This window comes from Zootoca vivipara, chromosome 5 (assembly GCF_963506605.1).
Source record: "Zootoca vivipara chromosome 5, rZooViv1.1, whole genome shotgun sequence".
Classification (NCBI taxonomy): Eukaryota; Metazoa; Chordata; class Lepidosauria; order Squamata; family Lacertidae; genus Zootoca; species Zootoca vivipara.
In genome coordinates, this window is record NC_083280.1 from 14,628,729 (window position 1) to 14,651,525 (window position 22,797).

General features: G+C 46.5%; 1 protein-coding gene across 2 annotated transcripts in view; it reads right to left on the bottom strand.

Annotated features, from left to right (window-relative positions):
• The window catches only part of FNDC3B (fibronectin type III domain containing 3B), a 258,472-nt gene that overhangs the window by 65,561 nt on the left and 170,114 nt on the right, over positions 1-22,797 (bottom strand). For both annotated transcript variants that reach the window (XM_035132789.2, XM_060274365.1), the window contains exon 7: positions 4,399-4,457. In XM_035132789.2, the coding sequence (XP_034988680.1) occupies positions 4,399-4,457 (59 nt within the window). The remainder of the gene's footprint in view (positions 1-4,398; positions 4,458-22,797) is intronic.

Below are 22,797 nucleotides of genomic sequence, written 5' to 3' on the forward strand. Positions count from 1 at the left end.
AATGAGGACAAAATACAACCAAATTGGATTGGGGGAGGTTCTTTTTCTTTTATTTTAATGCACAACTAAAAAGAGCCCCCCCCCCCCGGTTTTGTTTATTATGGACACATGCTTGCATAACTGTTTTGCATAAATTCAGACAAGGACTTGGAACTTAATATACCGTATCCAGCCAATGTTCTGTTGGAATGCTTTCTTTCCTTTATGATCACTAGCTAGGACACACGTATCCATTTAGAACATATGGCTAAAAACAAAAAAAGAAGAAGTTTGGTATCCCTTTATAAACTTTAATAATTTGCACAATCCAGAGAGCAAAACGAATAGCAATTCCCGTGGACGTCCCGGGAAGAAAATCTTGGAAAACAGGGAGAAAGAGGAGAATTTCACACAGGGAGGCAGCAAGTTATGTCGTTTGTTCTCCTAGGAGGTTAAAGCTCTGTTTTCTGGGAGAAGAAGGTGGCATCACAGCTTCCGATGAAATAGAAGGAGGCTGACTTGCCTCCTATAGATCAAGGATGTCCAACCAGTCGACCTCGATCAACAGGTCAATCCCCAGGTGATAGCGGTAGATCGCGGGCTCATTTTCCTCCCTGTGCACCGTCCTGACCTGGGGAGAATTGGTTGTCTCTGAAGCCCCTGCTGGCTGGCTGCGGCAAGTTCACTTTCCAGGGACTGTTCTCTTCTCATGAGGTGGCCAAAGTATTGGAGCCTCAGCTTCACGATCTGTCCTTCCAGTGAGCACTCAGGGCTGATTTCCTTCAGAATGGATAGGTTTGATCTTCTTGCAGTCCATGGGACTCTCAAGAGTCTCCTCAAGCACCATAGTTCAAAAGCATCAATTCTTCGGCGATCAGCCTTCTTTATGGTCCAGCTCTCACTTCCATACATCACTACTGGGAAAACCATAGCTTTAACTATACGGACCTTTGTCGGCAAGGTGATGTCTCTGCTTTTTAAGATGCTGTCTAGGTTTGTCATTGCTTTTCTCCCAAGAAGCAGGCATCTTTAAATTTCGTGACTGCTGTCACCATCTGCAGTGATCATGGAACCCAAGGCAGTAAAATCTCTCACTGCCTCCATTTCCTCCCCTTCTATTTGCCAGGAGGTGATGGGACCAGTGACCATAGGTTGTTTTAATTATCCAAAGGCCTGGGAGAAGAGGAATGTTTCCACTTGAGGCCCAAAGATATGTAAAGAAGGTGCCAGGAGAGCCTCTCTGGGGAGAGCATTCCACAAGCAGGGAGCCACCACAGAGAAGGCTCGTTCTCGTGTTGCTGCCCTCTGGACCTCTCATGGAAGAGGCACACAAAAATGGATCTCAGGCGATGACTGCAGAGTCCAGGTTGGTTCACCTGGGAAGAGGCGGTCCTTGAGGTGCTAGGCAGCTTCATTGGTTTAACCGGAGAGTCAAAATAGATTCCACTGACCCATCTAAGTACCTTGGATTGAGCCACAAGGTACCAAGCAGTCTATGCTGAATGCAAGTTGACATTTGCTGCAAAACAACCCGTCCCTAAGACTCTACTATATGCACACTCCATTGGAAAACTTTCCTGTGAAAGCCCCATCCGGAATGAATGAGAGCTGGACTTATTGCATAGCTTGGATTCATTTCTAATATAGTTTGTGCCCTAATTAAAATACCACAGGGCCATACATCTAGGTTGAGAGAAATTGTTTCTTCTTGTACAGCTAGAACAGAGAATCACAAAAAGCACCTTTCTTTGCTTGGGTAATCCAAACTATTCAGTCTGTTATTACACACACACACACACACACACACACACACACACACACACACACATTAATTTCCCCCTTTAGCCATACAATAGCTCATCCGGTATGATAAAGACCCAAAGTTGTCTGTTAGAAACAATAATCCAAATAAAAATGCCCACTTTAAGAAGGAATGAAGTAAGCAGATTGCAGTTTAATTGCACTTTTTTTGGGGGGGGGGAGGGGAGAACCCTTCACGGCAGAGCTTCTTTAATCAGTATGTCTAGCACAAGTTTTCTCAGCTGCCACAGAAACATTTTAATTTCAAGATCCTGGTACTGATTGTGTGTATGCACATCACATCTCCAAATTTCAACCCACAACTCAGACCCTGTAAAAAAAGGGTTGCTCTTATAAGCAGTACTTCAACCATGTCTCTGAAATACGGAGACCAGCAGGTAGGTCAGTAGGCAACATTCACTGGATTTTCTTACTGGTTCTCTAGTCTACTATTCATTGAACAATCACCCTTTCCTTCTTTTGCAATGCACCCCCTTAACCGAAAAACATAGCCAATTAAGCAACACAGCGACGAGGCTGGTATTACTATTTCTACAACGGGATTGCTTCTGTATGGTTCTCTCTCTCTCATTTGGACTCGCACACAACAAATATGAGATCATGCATGCAACTACTAATTCACGTGCTCACATATGTGCCTAAGTCATCAGCGAAGCACGCTAAGGCCATCTCAAACGAAAGCCCGTAAATACCTTTCTACCAGACTGCCCTGTTACATAATCTCAGCATGCCACACATGTGAAAGGAAAGCTAGGAATAATGCAAGGAATGCAGCTGTAAACATTTTACGTGTTTACGGGGGCTATTTCTGTACATTCGCTTAAAAAAAAAAAGCCAGATGACTAATGGTCTGATTGCATGAGCTGCAGCGGAAATTACGTGTTTTAAGATAAGGAGGCACAGCTGCGCCAAAGCAGCCTCGTGGCTAAGGCAACTGCTGAGATGGGACCTAGCTAAGGAAGTAATGACCACAGGGATGCTTGAAGGACTGAGTGCAATTCAAACTCCGAAGTGGTGTTAAGATTACAGCTTTAGCTAACTACTGGATTGAGATGCACTTCTCATACTGAAATTCCCTACCTAAATAGGATATCTTATTTCAAACAATGCAGACCAGTGCAGAAATCATAGCTGCCGAGTCTCCCGTATTCCCCGGGAAATACCCGTTTTTCCAGCTGTTCCTAGCTGAAAAAATGGATTTTTTTGTTTCCCCCCCGGTTTATTCTGGCACGGCAGCCATTTTGGAACTGGGCGGAGCATGCTCAGAAGCGACTTTTGATGCTGCTCTGCCCAGTTCCAAAATGGCTGCAGTGCGACTTCTGGCGTGGCGGCCATTTTGGAACTGGGCAAAGCAGCATCAAAAGTCGCTTCTGAGCATGCTCTGTCCAGTTCCAAAATGGCGGCAGCGCTACTTCCGGTCTGCTACTTCCGCCTGGTCCCTTATTTCTCCGACAGCAACTTGGCAGGTATGGCAGAAATGCAGCAGAAATACGGGTGAAAAATATATGAAAGTAGCACAGATCGGAAACGGGACAGATTTGTCCGCCCTTAGATGACTACATCCCAACCTAGACCAGGGGTGTTTTTGCTCTGGCTCAGGGGTCCTTGAGGTCAGTGGCTGGAGCACGCAGCTTCAGCTAGCAAATAATAATAATAATAATAATTTATTATTCGCACCCCACCCATCTGGCAGTGTTTCCCCAGCCACTCTGGGCGGCTTCCAATAAAGATTAAAAGTACATTAAAATGTCACACATTAACTTCCCTAAACAGGGCTGCCTTCAGATGTCTTCTAAATGTCAGGTGGTTGTTTATATCTTTGACATCTGATGGGAGGGTGTTCCACAGGGCGGGCGCCACTACCGAGAAGGCCTTCTGCCTGGTTCCCTGTAAACCTCACTTCTCACAGGGAGGGAACCGCCAGAAGGCCTTCTCGGTAGTGGCGCCCGCCCTGTGGAGCTGGACCTCAGTGTCTGGGCAGAACGATGGGGGTGGTGAGATGCTCCTTCAGGTCTACTGGGCAGATAGTTAAGAGGCTGAAGCAAGCCTGAAGTACAGCAGCTACTGCTAGATTTCTATATACTGTACACACATTCTATATAGATGAAAGCAATCGAGAGGCTTTGTCCTGCTTGCCAACTGCAAAGGCCAACGGGGCACATCCTCTTGGGCATGAAAAATAATGGTGCCTTCATTTAATTACAGGAAAATATCTATGTATCAATATTGGATGATACCCAATCGTGGCAGCCCACGTCTGCAGCAGCCACTCTGCCAGCGGGAGTCTCGTTCTTCACAGCACAACAGTGGAATCAGTGAAATCCAATGGGAGCTGTGAACTTGGATGATGATGGTAATAATAATAATAATAATAATAATAATAATAACAATAATTTATAATATTATTTATTATTATAATATTATAAATTTATTACTATTAAGCAACCCCTACACTGTGAAAAATAAGCTTGTGTGCTACCAATGACATAAACTCCAAAGCTACTTTGCACTAATGTTACACTAGATCCCATCCCCTATCTTCAATTTTGCACTGCTGTGTAATTATTATTTTTCGTCCAAGGCCAGCGGATCACATACCTGCGGTTTTTCAATTCCAGAAAGGACATCTTGAACCCTTTTTGTTTCTGTGTCGCATTCTGTGCAGAAAGAAAAAAAGAGGACACTAGTTACAACTTTTGCTTCAGCAGGAAGAGCGTCAACCAAGTTTTGAAATCATCCACATGCGAGTATCGGAGAGGTAATGTAGAGGCAAAGCTTTAACCATGGATCAAAGGGAGGCACTGTGAACTTTCATGCTCCCTATGCGTATAGTTCATAGCTGTCAACCCTCCCGTTTTTTGCGGGAAACCCCCTTATTTCAATCCGTTTCCCGCTGGCAGCCCGGATTGTAAAATATCCTGTAAAGCTCCCGCATTTTAAAGGAAGCAGCTCCTGTCCCTCCCTGCCGGTCAGGGAGGCTCCACTCAGCGCCCCCCCCCCCCGCGAGCAAACAGCCAGCCGCCGCTCGGTAAAAATGCTTCGCTTGGCGGCTGGCTGCTCGCTCACTTGCCGAGTGCTGCCAGAAATTGCCTCTGCGCATGCCCGGGCATGCGCAGAACCGATTTTCAGTGCCGCTCTGCCCATGTTTGGGCACCGGAAATCGCTTCTGTGCATGTCTGCACATGGGCAGAGCCAGCATCGGAAATCACTTCTGCACATGCCCCGGCATGCGCAGAGGCGATTTCTGGCAGCACTCGGCAAGTGATCCCTTATTTTTAAATCCTAAAGTTGACAGCTATGATAGTTCCTTCCTTCTCCGGTGCAAACTACGACCAGTATTCTAAGGCTCATGCCGAGATCAACTATATTTATTTATTTATTTATTTATTTATTTATTTATTCCGAACCTCTTTTAACTACATTTCATTGAGAGAATTCCAAAGTGGCATGTACCTGGGGGGGGGGGATCTATCAACACATCACAGAAAGACCATATAAAAACCAATGTATTAGAATAACAATACACAGTAAAATGCAAGGTGCAGATTAGAAATGGATGTCAGCTTTAGTCAAAGTCAAGAACTGCTGTTTATGTCATTTTAATTTATTACCTGCCGTTCACCCTAATGTCCTATGGTGTTTTACAACCATTTAAAATGTAACATTGGAAACAGTTTTAAAAACCTACAATTAAAAATAATAATGAAATCACAGGAAATAGGCTGCTTCCTGAAAACATACACCTGAAGTTGTGTATATATTATACACCGGAATAATGTATAATGAAGTTGCCAGACACACCTCTGTAGGGAGGGATTTCCACAACTTAGGGGCTGCCACAAAAAATGCCCTCCTCCTAGGCCACCCCAAACCCGAGTGTCTGAAGGCAGCAGAACTACCAGGAGGGCCCTTCCGCCAATCTTAAAATACAAGGTTTTGAAGTTAATCTCAACCAGATTATGAAGCCAGGGTTTAAAGCTTGGTGCCAGTGGAAGGCTATGGTGAACTATGGTTAAGGTGGGAGTGAGGGAATTTGTGCTGGAGAAAAGTGCCATTCTGTTCCTCTAACCCTAGGTAAGGAGCAGGGGGTGAAAGGAATTTCCTAGGTCCCTCTTAGAATCAGAGTATTTTGCCCAAAACCTAATCTAGTATGCACTGAGAGGCCTGGGGGCAGGATTTTGGGCCCTCTAGTTGCTGCTCAACTACATCTCCCATCAACCCCAGCCAGCATGGCCAACAGTCAAGAGTGATGGGAGTTGTAGCCCAGGAGCATCAGAAAGGCCAAAGGTTCCCCACACCCGATCCAGGCCATTAGGTAGGCAAAAGAACTGTCTTTGTGACATCTGGAAGATGAACAACTGGGCACAGAATCATGAGTAAGAAAGCAGGTTTAATAATTCAGTGTCAGGAAAGTCCTCAGAATTTGGCTACGAAAGAAGAATTATGAAGCTGTGTATAGTTTTGTCCACGGAAGATCTATAGTTGTTGACCGGGCTGAAAATGCCTTGATCCTGCCATTTGTGGAAGCGGAATGCTGGCCTGTTTCCTTTTGCATTCGAACCATCTAGCAGACAAGCCATCTTTCCAGGTACATTACTAGGGGAAGACAACACACTTAAGGATGGCTGAGCATGGCGACACTGTTGAGCTCAGAGACAGGCAGACTATGCTAAACTGGTCTGCCAGCTTCAGACAATTTCCTTCGAAAGGAAGGAACACAGGATGATTATTCAGCCTCTGGCAAAGACTCCGAACGGCATTTGGAGCACAACTATAACAAGTCTTACATATCATTCTGATTCTGCCTACTTTGGCACAGAAGAAAGCCAATTAGATCTTTATGCCCTTGTTTATGGGAACATTCCATAGTAATAATCCTTTCAATCCTGATTATACCATCTATCTCCCATCCTTTGGATTTGTGCTCCCAATTTTGCTCCCAAATTGCTCCTCTTCTCTCTCTACTTGAGTTAATTCAAGCTCAAGGCCAATAAGACATCACTACTCAACTCATAACAGGAAAGGATATGGTGGTAGCTTGTCCACTTAATAACAAGAATAGTTCAGTTTGAAAAAGAAAATAAAGAACCTGACCAAAAGCAGTGCTTTCCAAGAAAATAATCTTCAAGCGGATCACACATGACATCGCCTGGCTGCCAAAGATCATGACACCAAAATGTGGACGGAAAGCTACTAATCTCTGAAAATCCCAAAGGCCATTCTGATAGTACTTTAAGAATCCAGATCCAAACTATTTGCATTCTTTCAATGAACCACTTAATATGCAAAAAACACATTGTAAGTGAAATATACACGTGTGAAAAGTTCTCCACAGTCTCAAGGCTTCACAACCAATGATGCAGTACAACTATGAATGCATGGAACATTTGGAGCTCTGTATTGATACGATCACAACTGACCACAATGGGAAACAGATGAATTCTGAACAAAATGGATTTTCCAGGAAGAAAGTACCATGTAATAAGAATTCATATGGCTCAGTAATGGAGGCTCCCTTTGTTAGGTAACAATATTAACTTCAAAATTTTCTTATAGATGTATCTTAACAGTAAAACCACAAGCCACTAAATGTTAAGAAACACTGGATGTAACTCAACATAAACGGTGTATTGTAATTATGTAATTATTCAATTAGTTGGAATTGGTGTGGATGGTTTTTTTGTTTTATTATGGGTTGTATTTATTGGTTTTATTTGCATTTGTTAATGATGGGTGAATTTTTGTTTTGCTTTCTGATAATTTTGTTCTGTTATTTTATTGCAACACAGTATGCAAAGTGGATTCTTGAATTTTTGTTTCGTCTGTTTTCAGCCATATTTCGAATTGCTACAGAATGGCAAAGTGATTTTTGTCACGTATTTTGCAATTTCTATGGACTGTAAACCATCTCAAGTACAGTTAATATGGAGAGGCAGTGTGCAAATTTGAAATGATGTGAAATAACTTAAAATGACTACCCAGTGGATCTGGCATTTCCTCCTGAAATCTTCAGGGTGGGGGATAATCAAATGCCCCTTTTCTTTCTCACTGCAAAATTCTTTATACTTATTACTTCACCTTAGCTGCCAGAAGCTGAAGCTGAATCATTCTTGACCTTTAATCCTTAACATGTGGACCAGATTTTCTCTCTTTACATTACTTTATAGCTGGGATTCCTGTCACACTCAGTAATGAGATGAGATAAAAATAAACCCACAAAGCTCAATGAAATTTCATTTCCCTCTCCATGTGGAAAAAGTGACAATTTTCTACAGTAACTAAGCTCAGCGTTGACCCTTTTCAAGTCACTGATGACTAGCACACTCCAGCTGAAGCACTGGATAAAAATAGGATACAGGGACTATAAAACAAACATGGCGGTTATTTTAGATATTAAAGGGGTGGGGAACAGAACTCTAAACATACATTCCCGTGAGGGATGACCGATTCCTGTTATGACTTTGGCAAGGGTCATATTGTTAAGGGCTGAGGCCCAAGAATGGACTATGACGCTGCTGTACCCAGACAGGGGGAAATGGTGGCCAAATATCATTTCTCTGGGAAGGATATACAGTGGTACCTCTACTTACGAATTTAATGCATTCCGAATGCACATTCGTAAGTCGGAAAAATTGTAAGTCGAATCCCTTTGGGAGAAAAAATTCATGTTGAAGCAACCCTATCTAAAAATTCGCAAGTAGAAAAAATCCTCTCTAAACCGCATCCAAGATGGCGGACGGAGCTCCATTCGTAAGTAGAGTTATTCATAAGTAGAGGTACCACTGTAAATGTGTAACATAGGCCTCTTCCTCCTACCACAAAAGGCCTTGTCTTCCTTAGGCCCCTTTCATTGACCTGTTGGCCTTCAGAAGTTGTTTGGACACCCATCTCCCATCAGCCAGCGTGACGTAATAGTTGGGATGATGGGAGTTGTAATCCAACAACATTTGGAGGGCTACAGGTTCCCCATTCCAGCTTTAAAAAGCTCATGGCACGTATTTATATTAATTATAAAAATACTCATTGATAAATCAGGCTTTGCTCCCAACCACTGAAATCGAGTGCAAGTTAGGAGGTGGACTTGCCAGCCTAAATTTGGTCCATAACACTTTCGCACATTTTGGGTACTAACATCCCGCAGCACAAATGACATATAAATGGTATTGGGAAAGGAGGGAAGAAGCACATCTAAATGGGCACGAGACACACCGAAGAGTGAAATATGAATAAGTATTCAGTAAACCGCAAAGTTTATTATTTATACGCCACCCATCTGACTGGGATACCCCAGCCACTCTGGGCGGCTTCCAGCAAATCAAAAGACAGTAAAGCATCAAACATTTAAAACTTCCTTATTCAAAGCCTGTACTGGCCCATTTTCGCATGTGGATTAAAACAAGCGAAGAAACAAACAAATCACCCTTCAAGAAATTCTTCAAGAAAACAAAGCCGAACTTTTTAGTACAGCTATATTTTTTCAATGTCCCCGGGAGGGATGGCAAAACATTAAATGCTATTGTTCCCTGGGACATTTGCAGACCCATTTTCAACACCTGCGGCTCTAGCTGCTCCCTGGGGCTGTTAGCTGTTGGAGGCAGATTGCTTGTGGAATTTGTTGGAGTCCTGATTCCATAGGAGGTCTATGTTCTGACCAGGATCAGGTGGGCCCATTTCAGAATTCAGATCCACCATTCCTCAAGCATTCCTAGCGCACTGCTCTTCCACATGCTCTAAAGACACATTTGTTCTGCAGCCAGGAAGTCCTGTTAGCAGGGTCAAGTCCCAGGTATACATTTATCTGCCTGTTAAAAGCTCTACATCCAGCAGAGGTCAGCTGAGAGCTAGGAGGACCTTCTGAAATGATCATGAAGCGAACCAAGCACCGAAAAGATACAGGAGCAAATAAAAGATTACACATGACTCCACAAAGGCTTAGAGAAACAAGATGCCCATCAAAGAAACACACCCATGATTCTAACCTTCATAGGACCAGTGAGAAAGTTCTGCATTGTTTCCAGATTTGCCTTTTATTATAAAATGCATCTACTTATGGCAAAATGGGAGGTGCAACTATGGAGAAAAGGACAATGTTAGGGATGGGGTAATCTATCAATTCTGGTTCCTTTCAATGCCTCATTTTTCCATTCCTTAGTTTGGCTTTCCAAACTTTTTAATGTTCTTTTATTGACTAGTTTTATGTGCTGTTGTTGTAAAATGCTCTGATTTCTCTTTTATAAAAGAGCAGAATATAAATATTTTGTATAAAGAAATAATAATAAAAAAACAACCCCTCCACTGGTGCCCTTCCCTGTTCGGATTCCGTTCTTAGACTGACGTAAAGTTCTCAAACCAAGACATTACTTCCGGTTTTGTGGAGTTTGTAAACCGAATCATTTGTAAACAGGACTGTTCTTAAACCGAGGTACCACTGTACATATGACTTGAGCGGAAGAACTACATTGCAAAATTCGGATAACTGCAAATATGGAAGGCTGTTTTTTTAATAGTTTTTGTAGGGTTTCACCAAGTGCGAATTAGCTAGGAGCAACTTTAAATGCAAACTGAGGTCAATTGGCCTCCTCATCCTTATCAGCAGCAGATAAACCAGTGTGCCAGTATTTTACAGGATTGGCATGATCCTCAGATATTAGACATAAGCCACAAACCACAGGACTGTGTGATGAACTTCCTGTGGTCAGTGTAACTTTTCTTCTTTCTTTTTTAAAATCACGAATAGCAACTCTGTGCAATGCATGGGGAATCACTTACAGCCCTTTCAAAAAGTGCTTGGTGCAAGGCACCAGCACTCTTGAACTAAGCCAGGGTTTCCCAAACTTGGGTCCCCAGATGTTTTTGGACTACAACTCCCACTATCCCTAGTTAGCAGGACGAGTGGTCAGGGATGATGGGAGTTATAGTCCCCAAACAGCTGGGGACTCAAGTTTCGAAACCCTGAACTAAGCTAACAGCAAGATCCAGGAAGAAACTATGGAGCATAGACATTACACAAAGTCAGACCATTATTTCCTTTCAGCTCAGAATCTATACTGTCTATACTGAGTGGCATCAGCTCTTCTGAGATGTAGATCGTCCTTGGTGTTACCTGTAGAAACCAGGAACTGAATCTGGAGCTCTTTTCATGCATAGCATGTGCTCGGGAGTCTCTCCCTTCTGCACTACGCTGCCAGCTTGCCAAAGGAAGAATAGTGGTCTGCCTGTCTGTGCATGATTTATTTTTTGCATTTATACCCCCCCCCCCAATTTTCTTCCAAGGAGCTCAAAGTGGTATGCATGGTTCTCCTCCCACCCGCCTTATCCTCAACAACCCTGTGAAGATGAAGATGAAGAAGAGGAGAACTCGAAGTCTAGCTAAGCACACCTAAGCTTTCTGGGGGAGGCCAAATGGAGTAAAGGTAAAGGTAAAGGGACCCCTGACCATTAGGTCAAGTCGTGACCGACTCTGGGGTTGCGGCGCTCATCTCGCGTTATTGGCCGAGGGAGCCAGCGTACAGCTTCCAGGTCATGTGGCCAGCATGACAAAGCCGCTTCTGGAGAACCAGAGCAGCACACAGAAACGCCGTTTACCTTCCTGCTAGAGCAGTACCTATTTATCTACTTGCACTTTGACATGCTTTCGAACTGCTAGGTTGGCAGGAGCTGGGACCGAGCAACGGGAGCTCACCCAGTTGTGGGGATTCAAACCGCCAACCTTCTGATCGGCAAGCCCAAGGCTCAGTGGTTTGGACCACAGCACCATACCAAGGCAGGCAAGCCCCACAAATAACCTAGAGATGCATTTTAAATAAAAGGACACATTCTACTCATGTAAAAACACGCTGATTCCAGGACCGTCCGTGGGCCGGATTGAGAAGGCGATTGGGCTGCTTCCGGCCCATGGGCCTTCTGGAGAACCAGAACCATGGGCCGCTTCTGGAGAACCAGAGCAGCACACAGAAACGCCGTTTACCTTCCCGCTGGAGCAGTACCTATTTATCTACTTGCACTTTGACGTGCTTTCGAACTGTGAGGTTGGCAGGAGCTGGGACCGAGCAACGGGAGCTCACCCCGTTGCGGGGATTCGAACCGCCGACCTTCTGATCGGCAAGCCCTAGGCTCTGTGGTTTAACCCACAGCGCCACTCGTGTCCCTTGGCCAAATGGAGTGCTCCATGTTAAAACAGGAACCCCATAACTCCAATGGGAAGGAAATCTGGGGAGTGAGGAGGATCAAGAAGAATTGCAATAATTTAAGCGGTAACTTTCATTCCTCCGTTCCCTGTGGAGTAAGATAAATGTGGCAAAACTGAGTTTAGACGAATGCGAAAGATGAAGGAAGGCACAGGAAAGGTGACTCTTAGTGGTGTTGGCTCTCAGCAAAGCCTCAAAAAATAAACGAAGCCCCCTAGAACCTTGCGCTGATTTGTCACGTTTCTTGGTTTTAAAGCTTCTTTTTACGAACCAGATGGATTTTTACGAGGCCTATAGGACGCCTACACGCTGGCCTGGATCAACAACAAACAGAAAAGGATTATTACCCAAAGTTCTGCAAGCTGAGTTGTTCTGTTGAAAATAGTTCCTTCTCCTCTCCTCCTCCAGCACCACCCCATCATATGCCCTGCATTGCAGGCGACATCAGGAATGGGGAAAGATCCCGTCTTAATGCTCAGAGGGGTAGAAAAGTACAAGAACTTTAGAAAGCCACGCAGACGGGACCAATTCTCAAAAACACAGCAAATATAAATGCCAAGTTGAGTAGGTTTCCAAAGGGCGGGCGGTGATGAGAAGGAAGCAGGATTCGGCTTAATGACTGTGGCATCTGATTTGTCTGCATTTTTACCACCTGTCTAATCTGAAGCGTTCGGGATCTTTCCTGTTTTCCTGTGTAGGCAAGGTGAGAAAGGAGAAGGTCGGAGCAGCATCTTGTATCCAGGCCTGGGAACCGCATTGCACAGCAATAATAATAATAATAATAATAATAATAATAATAATTGTATATGCTGCCCATCTAACTGGCAGGCTCCCAACAAAAAATAGTAAAATATGCAATAAATCCCCATTGATCTTATCTGAATTTACTTCCAGCTATGTGCGTTGAGGATCATAGAGGAATCACAGAATTGTAGAGTCAGAAAGGACCACCAGGGTAATTCTAGTCCAACCACTGCAGCTCAAGAATGTGAGCCAATGGCTTGAAAACTATGCTATGCTGAGCCCTGGAGGTCCTCGGAAGCATACCAGAGGTCCTTCGATGGAGGGAGCAAGGGATGTGATGTAAAAAGCAACAACTCCCCCTGCACGCACGCACAAAATCAGTGCAGGGATAGCACATGGGGCTGATAACACCAAGGTTTCGTTGCTTTTAAGCCCTCTGTCCCCAACCTGGCATTTCGCTTTACCACTTCCACCAATCCTAGCCTACACTGGCAGCTTTCAGGGCTGATGGGAGTTAACAGTCCAAAATGTCTGGACGACGCCAGGTTAGGGAAGGCTGTTTTAAGCTGTTTCCCCCTATTCGCTCCCGGAATCAAGAGTTGAGTGGCCGGTGGCGAATTTCTTAAAGCTGCAAAACGTAGCAAAGCCAATCGGGATTTCACTTTCCAGACTCCACCAAACCATGTTGCCTATGTATCTGACAGGGACAGGGACATGCATGACTGCACCGTCACATGCCGTTTGGCTGCGAGGAGATTAGCTAATGACAGATGAAGACTGCCTGCCTACCTGTACTGATTCTGTCCTGCAGCCATGGCAAAGACTGTAGGAAACGTTTCAGGCATGCCTCTGCCTGAGTGAGAGGGGCGCCTTCAAATAGGCTCCAGAATCCTCTGTGATGTTGTGAAGTTCAGATATGTAGGAGTTTCTCAACAGACAAATCCATGTGGCGCAGGGTCTCTGAGGGTAGAAATCTCGAAAACCTCCAGCATGGGGAATTTACAGTGCCAGAGTCAGGTACGCAATAAAAAAAAGAGCTTGTTAAAAGTCTCAGCTACGCAATGTCTCTGCGCTTCCTCAGAGTAGAACATGCCTACTGCTTATTGCACCCTCGCAGAAATCCTTTATGAAAGCAAGGACGGACTTCCATGCACACAATAAACAGACGGTGGGTAAAGTAAATGCATCGCAAACCAAATCAAGTTCCCACGAGGGGAGGAACGGTTCTCATGTTTGCTCCGAGAGCAGCTGTGTTATGCAAATTGTTTGAATTGCAAGCCCAAAAGCTAATTAAAATATCTCCACTGTAAACACGGCTTAAGGGCTTCTCTCTGCCCGGCCCCTGCCCCCACCTCGACTCCTTCACAGCAAAAACGGAAAAGGTCCAGCTAGACACTTAGCAGCCTGGCGATAGAAAAGTAGTTGCTGTTTCAAGCAGCCCCTCCATTCCAGGGTGGTGACATAAGGACTGGGTCCTTCTATGCTGCATGCCTCACTCCCAAGCGCGGTTCCTCGCTTGCAGATATGCCAGTCATAACATCATCTGCGCGCTCAGAATTTCTTCCAGGTTTCCAGAGGCCGTGACCACTTCAATTGCTGGCAGAAACCTTTCGCTGGTGATGCAGAGTGTAGCCTCCAATTTGCTAGACAAGAGAGTGTGTCGTCGTCCCCATAGGTCGATTCCTAATAGCCCCCCCACATGCTTCCGTGCTCTCATGGCAGCTGCCAGTAGGTTGTCCGAATCCCATAAACTTCACATGCCTTCACTCAGCTTGCGTGACCTTGGGAGCCAGCAACCAAAATCACCATATACCTGCCTGTGCAGCTACATCCCTTGCCAGGAGGCCAAGTTACCTTCTTTCATTGCTGCCGTCACCATCATGCAATAGGCATGATTCTGTATTTTAACGTGTGTTTAGCCAGCTTCAGTGAGCTTTATGTACTTGTGCTCTAGCTATCACCCCACCTGCTCCATCACCCCAGATAATCCCTAGTATTTCAAGCGGCAAACTGGGCTCTGCAGGGCCAGAGAGGGTGCCTGGCCCATTGCACCATTCCGTTCCATACCAAGACTAAGACCTGGATAGGATTGTAAGCTCTCTAGAAAATAGGCATTCAAGAATCCTTAAGCATTTGGAGGCAGACCAACTTAATGGTCTTCTACCCTAGCAGAGGAGGCTGTTGTTGTTGTTGTTGTGAGACCAGGCATGCCAGGAAATGGTTTGACCAGGATAACAGAGGAATCACAGCCCCAGACCATCCCACTCAAGCTCTGCAGCAAGGACCAATCTGAAGTTATGCTCCACCTTGCGAGTTGGGCCAATGGACCATTTGAGAAAACCGCATGGTTCTCATGGCGGCCAAGAAGTCCCAAGCTGACCATTGAGAACTGTCTTAGTGTGAATGTCCAAGTCCCACAGAACAACTCTGTTCTCTGTTCTTTTGGTTTTTTGTCTGTTCTGCTTGGTTTTTTAGTTTTATTTTTGGATTTTATGTTTGTAATTTTGCATTGAAAATAAAATTAACAAACAAACAAACAAACAAACAAACAAAGAACAACTTGAGGTTCTCCAACACCACCATACCTGAGACCACAATTGGCCAGCTTGTTCATGGGGATCTAAGATCGATGGTGACAGGTATCAGAGGAAACCTATGATTTCAGAGGATCAGTGATTGGTATACATCACTGAATATTTTTGACGTTTTGCTTATATTCATTTCCGAAAGCAAAGTTGGGTGGCGATTTAGGTGAAGAAGGAAGTAGGATGCTGAAGCACATGAAACAGAACTCTGGGTGGCACGAGCATGAAGGTCACAGCTTGGATTTATGATCTTCCTTCCTCCTTTTTTACAACTGCTTAAATACAGCAACAGCGGACACCCACCCCCTGCAAATATTACTGGCCCAAGATCTGAGCCAGTCCTTGCAATGAACAACATACAGCTGGCCAACTGAAGGCCAAGCAAAGCTTTCTTGGTAATGTGGTGCTGCCTATGACAATATACGAGGGCGAGCACAGCTGATACCACATGTGTTTTGCCCCCTTGAAGGAATGCTTTTTGCCTTGCAAAGGGGAACGACAGATACACAGCATGGAGCACAGCCACGGCTCATCGGCTTTGAAGCATCCGCCAATTAAACAGCAATACAGAAGCTGCATACATGGATAAAAGGCAAGTCCAGAATCAGCGGGTTGAACTTTAGCCTTTCTTCTCAACGTTAACCACCAACTCGGAAGCTAGGTGGCCTCTTGGTGGCTACAGCGAGAAACAGAACTTTTGTCTGGAATGCTCTGAATGCATCCAGGCTGGAGAGCTGCTCAGCCATCTTAGCTTGGGGATGGTGAGCTTTGAAATCCTTGGCTCAGAAAAGTCTCAGCTTCAGCCCTGAGCCATCCAAAACAACAAGGCTATGACTCTCACAACAGCCGTGTTGTTAGGCTGGTCCCTTAGTAGTTGGCAAGTAAATGCAGGAAATGCAACAACAACAACAACAACAACAACAACAACAACAACAACAACAACAACAACAACAACAACAACGAGGGCATAGACCTGTATAAAATTTGCACATGCTAATTTCTGCATATGCATGCAAGTTTAAAGAAATCATTACTATAATTTAAAGGGAAATACGATTCATCTCGCCATAGTGCGGAATGCTGTGACCGGATGATCTGTGTGCTTGCAGTCCTAGTATTACCTGTTGGTTGGCAAAATCCAAGGCTTCTGCTCTCCCTTCTTATAGTTCTCTGTCTTCAAATCAGGCTTGGGCCAGATAGCCCTTAAAACAGAGGATGACTCCATATGACTTTACAGGAAATGGCTCTGTGAAGCAGGACCCATGGCCATCCTACGCATTATTTCTTAAAAGAATTGCTCTGCCTTTGCTCGGGAGCTCAAAGTAGTTAACAGACTAAAAAAATAAAAACGTAATAAATATAGAAAGCTGTTGTATGTTGAGTCGGACCATTGGTCCCTCTAGCTTAATGCTGTTTGCACTGATTGGCAGCAGCTCTCCAGGATTTCATCAGTGAGTTTCTCCCTAACTTACCACCTTAACTATATTGCTTTTAACTTTTTAATCTTATTTTTAAGCATCTCGCTTAACCGTTTAGTTGTCTAATGAATGACAGCAGCGGCAGAAATTTGTAAATTAGCATTTATTTTGCAGCATTTGCAAAGGCTGCTGTGCGGTTTGCAAACGAATTGCTCCACATATCCTTGCAAATGACCTATTTTTAGGAGAATATATTTGCTTCCAACTTTCAGAAGCTGTGCTGTGAAAAGTGACACGGGGTAGCAATGCTACTCCCATTATATTTTGCTTATTTTTATAGTTCTTTTTTTTAGGCACATAGCAACACACTCCAGGAATATAGGACAGAGCAGGTCACAGATTCAAATAACAATAGCATCCGAACTTCGGTTCTGCGGGGACAGCCAAGGAGAAATGTGACAATCTTTTCAGACTTCGTCTTGGAAAGAAAGCAACAACTCACACACAGTGGCCACGGTCAGATGAATGAACCTCGACTTAACAAACAAACCATAGGAATGGAGGAAGATGCCTTACACGGAGGTAGATCATTGGTCCATTTAGCTCAGTACTGTCTATAAGGCTCTTCAGGGTTTCAGGCACGGGTCTCTCTAAAGCCTACCTAGAGATACTGGGGGCAGAATTTGGGACCGGCTGCATGCAAAATAGATGCTCTACCAGTAAGCTATGGCCTTTCATGTGAATGGGTTTTCGTGTGAATGGGATGGTGGACCGGCCCATGGCTGAAAAAGGTTGCTGAGCTCTGAGTCAGAGCCAGAGGCTGGCGGCTGCATATGTGAGCATCACACCTTCCTCCCTTGTCGGAGCAGCGTGCCTCCTATCCTATGGTTACTCTTTTTTTTTTTAAGCTGAGTAGCAACAGGGAGTCAGTAGTGGGGGTGGTGAGGCAAAAGACCCTGGGCCCAAGCACACATGCATATTGTATAAAGGTGCAAAGCCCTTATTTCGCACCCTGTGAAACATAAATGTGCAGTTTTTTAAAAAACTGGGCAATGGCTGCCGGCCTGCGGCTCCCGGGCCTCCCCTGATCTGTCCAAACAGGGGGTGCAGACGATCGGGGGAGGCTCGGGAGTCATGGGCAGGCGGCACACCATTGCCCAGTTTTTAAAGGGTGCGTAAGAAGGGCAGAGAAACTGCACACCATGCACCCCTCCTGGCCAATGGCCATCCACCTGCAACTACCCAGTCTCCCCCATCAGTCAAAACAAAGGGGGAAGGAGATCTGTACCACCGGCCGTCCCTGGTTCCCCTTTGGCAGTGGCAGTCAGCAACCCGGAGCCAGCAAGAGCCAACTGCGCTACCAGGCTGGCTCCGGGCTGCTGAGGCTACTGCTGCCACGTTTCCCGGGGACAGATTTGCAAATCCGGGGACTGTCCCCCGGGGATGTCTGGCAACCCTACCCTACCCTAAGCCAGGCAGAAGCTTCCCGGGCTTTCGGAAGGTGGTGAGAGGGGTCTTGGACCCATTGGAGCATTGCGCCTCCCTCCCTGAGCCAGGCAGAAGCTTCTCCCTGGCTTTGGGAAGGAGGCACCAGGCTTTGATACCCTAATTTACAGCAAACATTTAAGGAACTGACCTAGTTCCTCTAGTACACTGACCGAATGCCACTGGTCTAGCCCAACCCCATGCAATGCAAGAATCTTCTGCCCAAAGTGGGGCTTGAACCCACAACCCTGAGATCCAAGCGTCTCACTCCCTGCTGGAGTGAGCTGTCCCCTGCATGCAACCAATTGTGCAAGCGAGAAGGACTACCTGCCACCAACATTTCTCGCAAGGTAACCTGGAAGGTAGAATATAAATATTTGTAATAAATAAAGAAGACCCCAGTTAAAATAGAACATGGAGCCGTCATATTCTGGGTTGTTTAGAAGTCATTAAACATAGATTTTTGAGTTTGGATGTAATGGGAAACTACAGTGACCTCTGTGAGAGCACAAGAGGCTTGTTCGTATCGTGACTTGTTAAGCCAGAATTTTGTCATCTAAACTCTGAGTGTTGCTTTCTTAGGTTTACAGCTATTGGTTGCAAATGGCTTAGGAAAATGTCATTCCTCTGACTTCTGTTTCATTAACATTGCCTCATCCTGATCAGTCTTCTAAGAAGGAAATCACACACCTGTAAAGCAAGGTTTCAAGGAGATAAGAGTATTCTTGGACCATCAGCTTTAATGCCCTTTAGCGGGAAGTGGTGTGTGTGTGTAAACAAACATGCTATTTAAAAGACACATCCAAAACTGAGCAATATGTTCCTTTGAACAGTAAATGCAAATTGGTCTGAGAAGTTCAACTGAATTCCAAAGGAAACCATACTATGGTCTGGGTTAAGAGGTTTCTAGCCTGAACTAATAAACTGAATTGGCAAAGGATCACACAAAGCCATTGGGTTTAAGACAACAGCATAAATGATGGCAGAGCAAAAGCTAGACACTGTGCATAAAAAAGAAGCCTGAAAAGCTTTCAAAGAATATCTGGGGCTTGTTCTTTCCCTCATCCATGCCCATGCAGTCTAATAAATTGGTATTATCAAGTGATTAGTTTGATTTCAACCTAGGCTAGGGTTCCGGATTACACACCATGCACTGAAAATTGTCAGAGGTTATTGCAGCTACTCCTGAGTAACGACTCTCCACAAACTTGTCTTTCAGAGTCTTTATTGGTGCACATTATTTACAGTGTGATGAGCTGTCGGGTTCATGTCCACGCTATTCCGTGTCAGAATCTGGCACTGCCCCTTTCCGCCCCTTGGACCAACATAAGAGCCTGGGGACAGCGAATCTCCTCCCTTAATTCCTCCTTAATCTCCTCCTCCTTAATTCCGCTGCCGGGGGAAAGGGTCTACGCTCCGTCTTTTCCCTCTCCCCCCTTTCCGTCTCTCTCTCTTCCCGCCTGTGGAGCAGGGGCTCTTCCCTGCTGGCTCTCCCTCTCTGCTTCCTGACTCCCTCCTTCAGACCCTGCGCTTCTGTGGCTGCTTGGGGAGGAGCTGCTCCTGATGATAGGGGGAGGTTCTCTATACTCTCTCCCCCTTACATCTGTCTTAGGAGCCCAGTGCAAAAAGTTAAGAATGAGGAAAAAACAACAACAGTTGCTTTATAGTACAGGCGCTGAGGACCTTTTTTAGTCCGAAGGCTGGAACCAGATCTGGTCTACCCTCAGTGGACTATTGCTGACAGTTTAGTGCCTTACAAGAAGCCAAAATTGTTCCAACAGGCTTTCCCAGTCGGATGAATAGGTCTCTGAAATGGGACAGCTGCATATTCCTGCATTGCAGGGGGCTGGATCCTCAGGGTCCCTTCTAACTCTACACTTCTGATTCTGACTAGATGGGCCACTGGCCTGATCCAGCAGACTCTTCTTATGTTCTAAACAACAGTGATAACGAACACCGTTCTATATACAGCTGTCAGAGGGCCTGGTATGGCTACTCTAGAGTAACGACTCCAGCATGGTCTTTTAAGGTTTTTATTTAGTGCTGATTATTTACAGTGTTCAGAGCAGTAAAAATGCATCCTTAAGGTGAGGTGTCTGAACTCCCGAATGGCGATTGGCGCGTTTTCTTCCAGCACCACAGCTTTGGTAGACCCAACCTCTTCCCCCTACGTTTGCGTCGCAATTCGGGAGTTGGGGGAATTGGCCTCCCCCCTGTGCGTCCTACTTCCTGTCCCACCTGCGGCCTGGGCTCCACAACCTTGCCTGAGCCTCGGACACCACTTCCTGACTCTCCGCTGGAGGCAGAGCTCTCCTTACTCTCTCCCGCGCTTGGGGATGGGCTGGAACTTAAGATGGGAGGGACTTCCCTGTATCCCTCGTCCCTCACATCCATCCCCCTCCCAGGCTCCTCTCCCCCCCTTCCTAGTGGCTCTCCGCTTGCTGGGGACGAGTGAAACCCCAAGAAGTCTGTGGCATCCGAGCCTGTGGGTGTAAAAATTTCCCCCCAATCCTGCGATCTTTCTCCTTCCCCCTGAGAAGACGGGAATCCCAAGAAGTCAGTGGCGTCAGAGCTGGTGGGAGTAAAAATGTTCTGCCAGTCCTCTCCTGCCTCTGACGTCGTTGACCTCGGTGAAACCCACACCTCTTCTTCCGTGTCCTCAAATTCCGCTTCCCATCTCCATGGAGAGCTGCTGCCTGCTATCCCTTCCTCCTGCCCCTCCCCCTCTCCCTCCCTTTCCATGTGCCAGGGCTTGGGCCTGTGGGGGAACAGGGCGTGGAACTCTTCCACTAAAAATTCCTCAGGTACTTCTGTGGCCGGTATCCACTCATTGTGGGACGGCGGAGTGTCCTCCCATGCTATCAGGTACTCCAGTCCTCTCACCCCTCTCCTTGAGTCTAAAATCTCAGTTGCCTCATTGAGCTGTCGGGCGTCTCCCGTCTCCCCCCCTCCCTCTGGAGGCTGATCGCTGTCCCTGAACCTGGTACTTTCCCTGTACGGCGACAGCAGCGATCTATGAAACACTGGGTGCACTCTCATGTCCTCCGGCAGTGCTAGCCTGAAGGCTACCGGGTTGACCTGTTGCGTGACCGTGAAGGGGCCCAGCCTCCTGGGTGCTAACTTCTTGCATCGCCCCCTGGTGGGAAGACCTTCCGAGGATAACCAAACCTTGTCCCCCACCCTGATGACCTCTCCCGGTCGCCTGTGGCGATCTGCCCCCTTCTTGTACGCTTCCTTGGCCCTCTCCAAGTGTTCTCTGAGCTGCTGGTGCACCGTCTCCAGGTCCTCTGCCCAATCCTCTGCCTGTGGGCCCTCTTCCTCCTCCTCCCCCTCCCTCTCCGGGAAAGATCTGAGGTCGCGCCCGTAGTTGGCCTTAAAGGGCGACACCCCTGTGGAGACGTGCACCGCATTGTTGTAGGCAAATTCTGCCAGTGGCAGGCGATCCACCCAGTCCGTTTGCCTCTGGCTGACGTAACATCTCAGGTACTGCTGCAGAATGGCGTTGACCCGCTCCGCCTGTCCATTGGTTTGCGGGTGCCTAGCCGTCGACAAGCTGACCTCCACCTGCAGGAGGTTCATGAGCCGCCTCCAGAACCTGGAAACAAATTGGCGGCCACGATCCGAAATAACCCTTAAAGGCAATCCATGCAGTCTGAATACGTGGTCAACAAACAGTTTGGCCGTCTCTTCTGCCGAGACCGCCCTGGCACACGGTATAAAATGGCACATTTTGGACATGAGGTCCACCACCACCAACACTGCGGTCTTGCCCCTGGACGACGGCAGGTCTGTGATGAAGTCCATGGACACTACTTCCCACGGCCTGTGCGGTGTGGCTAAGGGCTCCAGCAAACCAGCTGGTGGCGCTCTGACCACCTTTGCTCGCTGGCAGGTGTCACATCCCCTTACATAATCCCGAACATCCTCCCGCACCCCTGGCCACCAGAAGTGTCTCATGACTAGGTGAGTGGTTTTGTCCCTTCCAAAATGACCCGCCGTTGGGTTGTCGTGCATCTGCTTGAGGGCCTTACCTCTCAGCTGTTTGGTTGGCAGGTACAGGGCTCCCTTGTAAAAAAGCAAACCCCTCCTTTCCTCAAAGTCTTTGGCCTGCTCCCCCCCCCTCTCAGTTCTCTGAAGATGCGGGTGGCAAATTCATCAGCTGCTGTCAGTGCTGTGAGTTCTGCCTCGCTCACCACTGTTGCTCCGCAGGACCATGCTGATGGGGGGAAAATATGCCTGGGTGCCGGTGGCAACTCCTCCTCCATGTACTCTGGCTTGCGGGAGAGGGCATCCGCCCTGACATTCTGCTCTCCCGGGATGTAGTGGATGGAGAAGTTGAAGTTCGAGAAGAACTCTGCCCACCGTATCTGCCGCTGGTTGAGCACCCTGGCAGTTCTCCAGAACTCCAGGTTCTTGTGGTCTGTGCACACCTGGATGGGGTGCTTGGCGCCCACCAGAAAGTGTCGCCAGTGCTGGAACGCAGCGTGGATCGCGAGAAGTTCCCTGTCAAACACTGTGTAGTTGCGTTCCGGCTGGGTCAGCTTCCTGGAGAAGAAGGCACAGGGTCTCCACTCTCTG